This window comes from Anser brachyrhynchus (assembly GCF_964034855.1).
Source record: "Anser brachyrhynchus genome assembly, chromosome: 7".
Lineage (NCBI taxonomy): Eukaryota > Metazoa > Chordata > Aves > Anseriformes > Anatidae > Anser > Anser brachyrhynchus.
In genome coordinates, this window is record NC_137701.1 from 14655617 (window position 1) to 14667864 (window position 12248).

At 36.3% G+C, this 12248-nt stretch overlaps 1 protein-coding gene across 11 annotated transcripts in view; it reads right to left on the reverse strand.

Moving 5' to 3' along the window:
- Positions 1–679: 679 nt before the first annotated feature.
- The window catches only part of ADAM23 (ADAM metallopeptidase domain 23), a 75047-nt gene continuing 63478 nt past the window's right edge, over positions 680–12248 (reverse strand). For 3 of the 11 annotated variants that reach the window (XM_080600381.1, XM_080600376.1, XM_080600378.1), the window contains one exon: positions 680–3959. In XM_080600381.1, the coding sequence (XP_080456507.1) occupies positions 3831–3959 (129 nt within the window). In that variant the 3' untranslated portion in view covers positions 680–3830. Of the gene's footprint in view, positions 3960–8359; positions 8415–11406; positions 11498–12248 lie in introns of all 11 variants that reach the window. The other 8 variants (XM_080600372.1, XM_080600379.1, XM_080600374.1 and 5 more) reach the window with 7 other exon arrangements.

Genomic DNA, 12248 nt, shown 5'->3' on the forward strand with positions numbered 1-12248 from the left:
ATAGTAAGAATGTCTGTATGGTAATATTGTTTATAGACAAATCCTTCTGTGTTCAAATGACAGGAAATGAAAGTGGATGATAGATCCATTAATGATAGTTTTCCCTTGCTCTGCACTTCTAAATGAGAAGTGTGCTTCCGTATGTAACTGTTGCAGGACTAAGAGAAGAGACTAATTTTTTTCCTTGTCTGGGGCTGGAGAAAGCAGAATTAGTTGTGTGTGGGGGAGAGAAACTGAGTTTCTTTCAATAATCCATTAACATTATGACCATAGTATCTACTAAGGCCTTTAAAACACTTTTTTTTAAATTACTTCAGACTTCAATTATTCAGATTTTTTGAAATGTAAAAGGCTCTCCTCAACTAACTAATGCATACAGCTCTCCTTCAACTCACTGAAGCCAGCAGAGGGGCGTAAAGCAGGCACAGCAGCCTTCCTTCCCTGCCTGCTCAGCCCTGTGCTCTGAGGCTTGAGCCCCACGTGTGTCAGAAAGTGTGTGCACAACATCCTCTTGTAGAGGGACCCTTGCTGTGAGATGTGACAAAGTTTGAGAGATCTTCAAGTCAAAGTAAATTCCTGCCAGTTTCCACTGCTGTAACTGTGATGGTATCTTGCACAAAATTAAACAAAACTGACAATAAATAAGGAAAAAGTGATTGAAAAACTAAAAACTCCGCCATTCCATGTTCATGACGCTTTTAATACTCATCTTGCTAAGATGCAGAACAAAGACTATTGAATTTCCATTCGTTAGCAGCCAACAGGATATGAATGAGTATTAACCACAAACAAAAAATGATTTATAACATCAAGTTGTGCACTAAAAAAAAATAATTACAAATCACTTTTAAAAGAAAGAATAACAGTGGAAGCAATAATGAATATAAAACATGATTGAGTAGGCTTAAAACATAACTTCAAGTATTCTACGGCATTTCTTCAGACATTTGTCTTGAATTTGTTTGTGCAATACCCATCTTTGCATAGTAAAGAAAAATTTGTTAAATTCCAGCCTTAAGTAATCTGTTTCTTTTAACATGCACCTATACGTCTGTTAATTTGCCTAGCAGACTTCTCTTTTAGGAGGATCAGATCAATTCAGTGAGATCATGCAGCAAACTGGAATGAGCTATAGTTACCAGTTTCTTGTCCAGATGAACAGATAAATAATGGAGCAAATGTACAGTGGGCAAAATGCAAACATTGCTGACCATATCTTTTTTTGATGGCGCTGTGATGAACAAATTAAATGCATACGTACTTTCCAAAGCACAGCAAAGACATGATGTAGAAAATCAACGCCTAGCTAAAACAGCTTTTATTGTCTAATACCACAGAAAGCACTTCAGCCTGGACCCACTCTGTGCCGTGTTATCACTTACATTCTGTACACACAGGGCAGAAAGCAAATGTGTTCTTCCACATACAGGCAACGGCTGGTGAGTGGAGCACAAAATAGGTCAAGAAATCATAATTCCTATGAAACTGCTGGTGTAAATTAAAAGTTACTCCAGCACTGAATATATGTACATAGTATTTGGGGACCACTGTGGTCTGATTTAAAACATCACATCGCACATTTACAATGTTGTTTGTGAAATGCTCCTCAAAGGTTTATTACACAGGTAGTTTACATATATTCAGTTGAGTTTATGTAATTTTTGGTAACCACTGGTATTTCAGTTGGGGTTACACCTACTTTGGGAGCAGAACTCTTAAAGTTGGGGATTATGTTCCCAAGAAAACTAAGTTTAGAGGACACTGATATATTTGCAAGTGTTTTTGGTTTGCCATAGAATTACTGTCACTAACTTAATTCTGCTTGAAGTCAGGCAGGAATTTTTCAGAATATGATTTATAGTATATGTCAATATTGACTACCTGTGTGCAGCACCTTTAATCCATAATGTAGTAAGTGTTTAATGTGATTATGTTAAAGCTGTTTAGAAACATTTAATAATAACTGTCAACCAAAACAATACATTGTAGTTCTCTTGTGAGACTGTTGGATCCAACATCATAATAAGAAATAACTGAAATGAGAAAGGTTTTCTTCTTTAACTTTTTTTGTAAGTCACAAGATATCTGCAGCATTGTTTTCTGATGGTCTGACTCTTAAAGGTAACTCAAGAGAGAGATTTTTCACTGAACAAAGATGGAATATGTTGTAAAAGTGGACTTCCATAGTTACTAATATCCAACCTTTAAATAAAAAAAAATACAGAAGAATCTTTAATTCTGATTATTTGTTATAGCAATGAAATTTTCAGGCCACTTCACTTACATAATTTATTTCATGTAAGTTTTAAATCAAGATAAAAAGGGTGAGCCAGACATTACAGATCTATAAGGGAGTCCTAAACTAGCTTCATACCTTTCTCATGTCAGATATACCCAGGGTAGCCTGGTTACTACAGGAGCAGTACTGCTGCTCTGCAAAAATCTGTTTGTAGACAAGGTATACCTAAAAAAATAATTACAACACAACCTCCCCCTACAATTATATGGGGTTTTTGCACATTTTGTTACTAGGTCTCAGTAGCAAAGTGTCAAAATACTAATTTTGCGTTATACCTGGAAAAGTAGAATGCATCAAGGAGATACAGGGAGTGAGTCAGAAGTGTCAGGCATCTTTGCAAGTTGGTTTTGGTGGGCAGAAGGGAAGAGGAGAATAACTTGTTCCAAGCTTTTCATATTGTGAGTGTTTTAAGGCTTATTTAAGTTTTTATTTCACAGAACCTAGACAAAAACACACAAAGCTATAGTTTAAAAAAAAAGCTTGGCACTTTTGTGATTAATTTGAGGGTGTCACTTTCTGACATGGTATTACAGAAAATCTGCCAAAAAAAAAAACCAGCCAAAATAAGAAATAATCCAGACTTACAGTCAATATGTAGGTATGCATTTACACACTTTCATTGGTTTTGGTTTCAAGCATTCAAACTTTAGACCATGTATGTTTGGTGTCAGAACTCCCTGCATCTGCATGCTATTCTCTGCCTTTTTTGGGCAAGCCCAGAACACTCGCTGTACAACATGCTACAGAAGAAAGGGGGAGCAAAGAAAACAAAAACAAACCCAACATCAAAAATAGATTTACGTAAAGAATAGAACCTTTTTATATGGAAATCCTTTTTCTCTCTGTATATATATAATCTGTGAAAATGATACATCAAAAATCTTATTTCCATATTTACACTTTTTCCTTCTTGGAAGAACTACATCCATCACTCAATAACTTCCCTACCCAACAGACTCCTGGCCCAGGACACCAAACAAAGCGGACAGTGAGCTCATAGAGCAGGAAGCTCTCAAGTCCAGTGACAGAGCACGCTGTATGGCTGCGAGGTTTGCCAGAGCCTGGTACCAAGGTACCAACTTTCCAGTGGTTTGTATTTATCGGGCTGCAGATTCTGCTTGGGGTCAGCTTGCTATGTCAGTTGTTTGTGATGTGAGCCATGCAGGTTACCCTTTTGTAATTAGCTCCTCATGCCACAGGAGTTTGTTAAGAAAAAGGAAGTCATGCGAACTCAGGTGAAGTTAGAATGCCAGCAGGCTGGGAAAAAAATCTTCTGCTATTTCATTATTTTGGAATAGTTCTCTCATTGTACTTGGTCTGTGTGTCTCCTCCTTTGCTTGAGAAAAGGAAAAAAAAACTGATTGTGAAACTGTTTGCTTGTAATGCTTATCAGTTAATGTTAACAAGAGAAGGGTGAATGGAGGAAGTATTTTGAACTTATCTCCAAAAAGGACAGTTTTCTATCTTCTCATTTCCTAACATCCCAACATTGTGGTTGTAGCTATTGTTTCTTATGTTCTTCCTTATTGATTTAGTTCCTGCACAGCCACAGCAAAGATACCATACCCAAAATCCGGTAGTGCAAGAAGCAGCATTTTGAATTACATCTCTTCAGATAGGGCCTTGTTGACTTGGATCGAACCTTCGTTTTTTGACATTTCTTCCAGGTTGCATCAAAAGGAGTAGAAAAGGGGAGGAGGAAAAAAAAAAGCAAAATATTAGTTAGATATTACATGAACAAAGCCAATGCTAAGGTCATAGTAAAGTAAAAAGCTCACACTGTGTCAGCTTAACAAGTCACCTTTCCAAGAGGTAACAATTCAAGGAATTTGGTTGCAGGCTTCCTGTAGCACAGCATCAAGTATTAATTTCCTTATGAAGTTTAAAGATCACACTGGCATATGGAATTCAGTTTTTTTTCTGTAGCACTTTAATGCTCTAAATTTGTAGAAATGTTCAGACCATAGTAATGTTTGTCTACTAGGCCAAGAAAGCATGCATATACCTAAGTGGAATCGAGTCAACAGTAAATATGTAAGCACACAGAGACTTTAGTTCTCATAGCAGGTGCCCATCTTTGGTTATTCCAGAATTTATTTTGCATGTTCTCATGCAAGGAAAACATGAGAACCTCTGTGAGCATTTACCACACTATTGACCACAACTGCTGTGAATCTCAGTAAGGTGCAAAATATAGCAAAGACATTGCACTCGAAGGAGACTGGACAGCTTTACACATTGCACGGTCAGAATTTAATGTTAATAGCGGATAGCGACCTGGTAGGTGATATCCAGTCTCCTACGATACTGATATCCTATGTCAAACAGCAAGACACCACAAAGCAACAACAACAAAAGTTAGGTGCAACCTCCCCAGTATCTGGCTTTATGTGGGGCATCAAGCAAGGGGCTCATGCATTTAGTTCTCACATTGGGCATATGCACCACTACCGCCACCAAACTGACATGCAAAAAATATGAAACAGGAATTCATTAATTCCCTAAAAGCTACACATCATCCCCAGGATTTTCTAGTTTCTGCAGCCTGCTAACTACCATCACTGCTGCCATGTTAAATATACAATACATGAAGTTTTCCTAGTGGATCAAGACACTAATGGATGTGTGCAAAGGTAACTTCTTTTTGAGAAGACTGTCAAAGACTGGTAGGCATCCTTTGTTTTGTATTTTCTTTGGGTACCAGTGCCTGCATTTTTGTAAGGTGCATGCTTTGTAAGAATTGTTGGCTTCTGAGATATCACTATATTCATTTTTTTTAAGCATGTCCCCTCTAGGAGTACTGTACTAACACTTCATTTGAATTAAGTTGACTTTACTTAAATACCTCAATCCATCCTCCTCTGTAATACGGTTAAATATGAGGTAAGATTTTATTTTTATTTTTTTCAGGCCATCTTGCAGAAGCTGCATGGTAAGCAGTATGAATACAGTAACTTGGTTAAATGTGACTTAAAACGTGCTTTGCATATACTTATGCAAACTTAAACCTGCCTGTTTCAATGTGAGAAGGGTATCTGCTTCTTTTTCCCCGTCCTCCCTTTAAACACTGTTTAGGATACCCAAATTCAAACACTAGTGATGACCAACTAATTAGTCAGTCCCTTAAAGCAAATCATCACTGCATGTAAAAAATCTGGATGACATAACTTGTCCTCTTACTCTAAGGAAAGTATCATCTTCTAGTTAGTTTTAAGTGTACAAGTCATTAAAACCTGTACCAAATTACATTCTGTTATCTGAACTTAATTAAACCAAGAAGTATTTTTTTTTTTTTTTAAGTCTTAGAGCAAGCTACAGAGGCCAGATCTGTATTTCATCCATCTGAAATACACATTTCAAGGAATAAGATACTAATCAAATTACTACCTTTCTTCACTTAGGATATTCTGCTAAGAGTGTTATTAAGAGGGAGAAAAAAAAAAAAACAACACCTGAGGAACCAAAAGAACACTTAAGACAGGAGCCTGAAACAGCCTCTGAAACACTGAGCATCAGTTACAGTGCCCCTACAGCAGCATAGTACACATGCAAAACATTAAGAGCTTGCCACAGATCTCTGCTGCAGTCTTAGTACTTCACAGAAGTAAGCAGGTGCTTCCCTGACCTGCCTTAGATTCATCCTGAATCATCAGCCATTTTAATACTACAATGAAGGCAGCAGTGTTTCTTAAATCAGCAAATAGAACCAGTTGCTATCTTCCCTAAGAAAATTAGAATGAACAGAAATGGAACTAGATGATTTTCAGATCCTGGATATTTGCAGCCCACACCATTTTATAGCTATGTATTATAAAAGCAAAAGTTTTCACACAGTATTAGGCTAAACTTCAAGTAAGCTTCAGCAAAATCATTTTGACTCTGATTCAATCACATCATCTAACTAGACACATCTCCAGGGCCTGTTTCATACATGCTATTTTCTTGGGCCCGTGTCCATGCCCAGTCAGACAATAGACAACTGTAGCATTTGAAAAACAGAGGCTTTGAGTACTCTGCCCGGGACACAAGCAGCGCTGCTCTGCACTAGTGCATGCTGAAAGCTGTTTCAAACACTGTACTGATAGAGCCTAAGACACAAGGTACATGGATGTCTGCCTTAGAAAAATCAGTGGGGTGTTTCAATGTATGACAGCAACTATCTGTGATACACAACTCCAACTGATTACTGAACTAATCTCCTTTAAAATTCTTCCCTCTATCTGAAAATAAAACAAGTTTGCTTTCTTTAAACAGTGTATTCAAAGCGAACTGGGGACCATCTGTGGGGAAACCAAATAGCAGGGCAAGCAGAAGAGACCTGTAGGGAAGGCCACATAAGAGAATGATACTGTTTCCTAGTTTGTTGTTCATGTGGAAAATCTTTAAGAACATTAACTACTTTTTGCATTTAACATTTTAATGCCTAGTTAAATAATGATAGTCAGACTTTCAGTCTGTAATCTGACCAGAAAAAAATCTCTAACAAAAACAAAATTATAGATGATTCTGAACCAAAAAACATACTACACTGTAATATGATAAAGTATAATACTGCATAACATGGTTATTGTTACAAAGGAAAAAATACTTCAGAGAAAAAAAGATGTTTTTAAAAAAGGCTGGATATATGCAAGAAATACCTTTCTGTAATCCTCTGCATTTCTTTTCCCCACTAATTAGGAACATGGTTACACAGTATATTACTTGCAAATCCTCTACCGAAGTATTTAAAGATTTGTCCAAAGCCAGTATTTCAATCATTTAAAATAGCCAATGCTGTCATAAGCATTCTTAAAGCATGGTTCAAATGCTGGTCAAGAGATTAAATAAATGACCCTTTTGCTATTAAAAAAAATAATTGAAATTAACAAAATGAGAGGCTAATATTAAGATTAGTAGCTTAAAATAAAATGCTGACCTGCTGTTTATTGTACTAGTTTGGAAAAAAAAAGTGAGAAAATGCATAATTCGATTCTGATACTGATGTTTATGTAGGTAGTGGCTGTATCTAGGTCATGATACATGCTTTAAGGCAGTGCTGCATGAAACCTACTTCCTCACAAAGTCTCCAATAGCATTCTTAGTACCTTACCTTCCATAAGCTTTTGGGGTCTACATGCATCTGCATGGACCAGACAAAAATATGGCATCTCTAAGGACTAAGCAAGTTTTTAGTTCAACCGTTAATCCTCCATTTAAAAAACAGAAAACCCTGGAGCTCTTTAGCTACGAAAAAATTGCTGGAATTATATAGAATTGTACCTACAATCAGTTCTTCTCTATCAGCCGCTTACGCCTTGTGATACAACAAGAAGCAGTTTTTCAAGCACATTTACATCACTTTTACTAGCATTGATTCTTAGCACCATTACTTTATTACTAAAACTGTCTTACTGTTAAAGTCGATAACAAAAGCATTTAATTGGCTTATATTATTGCAGTAGCTTTGCAAATGTACATGAATATATGCTAGAAAAATAAGCAAGCATATGGCCCTGAAACTGACATTGCAGCCAATGCAGAAGGCCCACATAAAAAATACTCTCATCGTAAAATTGCCCTATGTGGTTCCTGTATAAGATGCCATATACTGAAATCTTGCACAGACTTGCTACATCAAAATCAATGTCACGATTCATGAATGCCTTATTTCTGTATACTGCCTAGCAGAGTTCCGATAGAAACATATAGGACTTCCTTTAATGCAGTCTAAACCCCAGCAGCTTTAGAAGTACTATGCGAAGCTCAACCAAAATAAAATCTATTTCCTAACAAGGTCTCCACTCACAGCTCTGCTTGGAGTTGCCTTTAACTCCAAACCACCAGAAAGGTTCTGTAAGGCTCTATGCACCCAAAGATCGTCAGACAACTTTTTTTTCCTTCCCTATTCCATTCACATGTCAACTTCATTAGAAAAATTAATCTAGAATTCATTCTTGTAAATTGACTGTAAATTTTTACCTCATTTCTCTAAACTTGCATCAAGCCTACTTTTATGCTTCCCTTGCAATCCTCCCCCCCGCCCAGTTCATGAACAAAATTTGCTTAGTTGCAGCTTACGTTTGATTTGGACTTGACACCACAGTATCGTATGTTCATATGAAAATCTGATAACCTGTGAAACAGAAATCACATCTCCCAGTTTGTAAAGCATTAGCTACCTTCTCTCATATTTGCATATCACTTGCTTAAAATGGAAAAGTTAAAGTCCTCTATTATCCTCATCTGTCCCTCCAGATATATTTAAAGCAAAGTATCAGAGGGTCTACATATGCAAGACCTCTTTTGTATACAAAAGTTGAAAAGCCTCCAACCCCCAGAAGAAACATGCACTTCAAGCTGTGAGCTAGGCCAGGCCAGTGTTTTTGAGGTTCTGCTACAGAATGAATGCTTGTATTTGGTCTTTTGAGAATAGCAACTTCGAGACTTTTCCAATACAGATCCTCTATAGGTATAATGAGCTTTATATTTGGGCAAAAGATTGACAGCAGGATGCAAAGAAGAACAGGTGCTACAGTGCTGATGAAAAAGACCTTCAGTCCAGGCCAAAGGCTGGTAAGGCACAAGACAGATAAAGAACAGTTTAGAGTTTACCTAAAATTCAGAATCACCTAAAGTTTTTATGTTTTAATAGCTTGTATTGTGTTTTAAACGAATAATACATTTGTAATGCAAAAAGTAATTTAGGGATAAATACTGTGTCTAGAAAGTACATGACTTGTTGTTAAGCAGACATATGTCTGATGGCATAATACAAGTCCAAAAATACTTCTCAACAAAATGTAGTTTGGTTAATTCCCATGGGAAGTTGCAATAGTGGCGATTCTGAGATTATCACTTTAGAAGTGCATACATTGTTGTTCTCAATAAATCGAAAAAAAATAACAAATGTTTATAGCCAAATTTTCTGCAAGGCTTGTGTATTTAGTTAAAAAGGTAACTGTAGTAAAATGTAAAAATAAAAAACAATCAGTTCTGCATCTAACCTGAAAATTTTCTGCAGTGCTTATATGCCTTATTTAGGTAAAAAGACAACTCTATCCTATAATTCTGCATTTTATAGGACATGGTTTAAAAAAAAAAAAGTATTTGTTAATACTACAGAGTGTATTTGATACATACAAAAGGTTTGTAAAAAGCTTAAGGCACAGACTGGACCTTTAGACATGAGATCTTTCGATCCATCAAATGGGAAGAATCCCAATTCCTTAATTTGTTAACACCACATACAAATCCAAATCTGTCACTGCATGTTCTAAAATACATACCTCATTTGGAATCTCTCCTTTTGAACACAAATTTGATGCAGAAACACAATAAAAAATGCATAAATACTAAAAACAATTATTTAACTAAATGGAAAATATTTATCTGTCATAATATGAGACACAATGGTAAAGGTATGGGACTATATTAAAGCTACATTGTTTTGAAATGTCCTGTGGTAGCTTACAAATACTGGAGACCGAACCAGGGGTATTTATTGTACAAGAAAGTGGATTTATTTAACTGAGAAACTGTAAAAAAATAAAAACCATCTCAAGGTAAGTCTATCAGCAGGTATTAAAAAGGCTTATAAAGATCATACATATACACCCAGGGCTAAAAATTGACTGATGTTTTTATACACTTCGTATTTAATCTTTTCTTACTGAAGTAAATGAGGAGCACCAGTGCTCTGACTCCCGCTAGGGACACACAGAGCTCTGCGGCTTGTGCCAGTGCCAGGGGAAGCGCAGGGAGCGCTAAATCTGCCTGCTCCAGGCCAGCTCCAGGTGCAAGGCATGAAGCCCTGAGCAAGTGTTTAGAGAAATACTAGAATGAACGCAGCAGGGGCTGGGTCTTTCTGCAAACCCTGATACTGACAGGCAGTGCAACAGGAACAAATAATTGTCTCTTCCAGCAGTGTGCAAACTCTGTTTTCAGCTGGGCTGAAAGATATTTGCTTCTATATACAGGTGTAATTAAGGTCACCAGACGCTATGAAAATGTAACAGTCAAACAGAAGTAAACATTTTCAGGTGACCTCTGAAAGTGAATGAACAGAGAAAATAATGATCGGGTCATCTTTATATTTTTATATCCTTCATCAATTAGAATTTTTTTTCCTCAAGTCATACATGGAATATGAATATAGATAATATATAACATTATTTCAATTATTATAAAAAATGATTATTGAGGAATTATACTTTATTGTTCTATCATGACTTATTCTTAATTCATGTTACTGAAAAGCAATAGCAACTTGAATAGCATGAAAACTTACTTTTTTCTGTGCTTCCATGAATTGTAAGGTTAAAGCACGGGTTCTAAATTTAGATCCTTTTTACCAAATATGGACCATGCATGCATATAGACCTGACACTACAAAAAAAAAATCAGTAATTAAGTATCTTTGCACAAGACTCTCTTTAATGGTCACAAGTAGAATGACTATCACGTTACTGTTGATAGCTGTAAGACATGTTGAACTAGAAACAGGTGAGAACAGTTCTTACCTCTCAGGAGAAACTTTGAGGCTTCAAAGTGTTATCTCTAAAGCTAAGCTGAAATTTTATTAAAATTGTGATTCAGTAATAAAAAACAAGCAGCCAGAAACGAAAGTTAGCTCTGGTATTTCTGAGACAACTGTTTCAGTAATGCATTTTTGTTACTGAAAACTACTTATGTACTGCCACCACTTACCATTTTCACTTAAGAGATTAGATTATTTAAAAAAAATCAGTTTTAAAGTTCTATTGCATTCAAAAATAAAAGCTTCCCAAGAAATTTATCTTTTGGGAATTTTAACCACTGTATTCAATTGAGAGAGAACAACACTACTAACTGGAAATTAAAAAAGAGCTTGCTTGCTAATTGCTGGGATGAATTCTTGAATGTTAAATTGTTTCTTTTATTGTTCTTCAACTTTGCACCCTGATGACATTGGCTAGTTTTGAATCCATTTCCTCCTCTTGTTCAGCACATGCCTAATTCTCTCTCTTGTTATTGTTTGTGGGAGGGGGTTACTTAAAAATCTTGTAGCAGGAACTCAAAATTTAGTGATGTAAGCAAGAAATAGAAATGCCATAGCCACTGAAGAGAAGACATGCGGCATTGCTTACTTAAAGCCCCATCCTGTCCCCCCAAGGACAATAGCTGCTACCAGGATGGCACCAGCGATGGAGCCTATTATAAGATTGGTGGCACTAGGACCTGTGATAAAGGATTATGGTAAGAAAGACAAGAACCAACCACTGTATTCACATTAAGTGAAGCAACTGAAGGGTAGTCAACAATTCAAGAAATACAGACAGCACACAAGGTGATGTCTGTAGACAATTTCAGCAGGCCCAACTTACTTTTAATAGCAAGAATGAACAAAGCTGTTGGTCTCTGCCCTGTGTGCTATGTTGACTTCTACCACAGGTAGAATCTAATATTAGACAGTAAATTCTGTTGTGACTTATTCCATCATCTAGTGAAATAACTTTAACTGAGGACACTAAGAAATCTGTAAATAATTCCTTAACTGAAAGGTAACATTATAAATGCTATACGTTTTATGACTACAGCAAGTGAAAAAAAATCATCCCCCCATTTATTTTTTAAGTAGACCCTGAAAGGTGGTAGACATTTTAATTTGAGCTGAGAGCATCTAGTACCACTTGCTAATCAGAGTCCAGACTCCCTACCGTTAACGTCAATGCTAAATTTACAAACAATTGTTTGACAAAGGAAAGGATTATATAATAAGGAACAGAAGTTGACATAAAAGCTGTATTCCCATTAAGCTTTCCAAACATCAAAGCATCTCTTCATCATCCTCAATAAGCTACTTAACAACAAAGTGGGGAAGGGTGGAGCAGGAAAAAAAGCAACAAAAAGCAGCAGCACAAAATATATTTGTGCACTTCTCTGAAAAGGCAAGAGAACACCTAAATAAGAAATTCATAATTGACCCGTA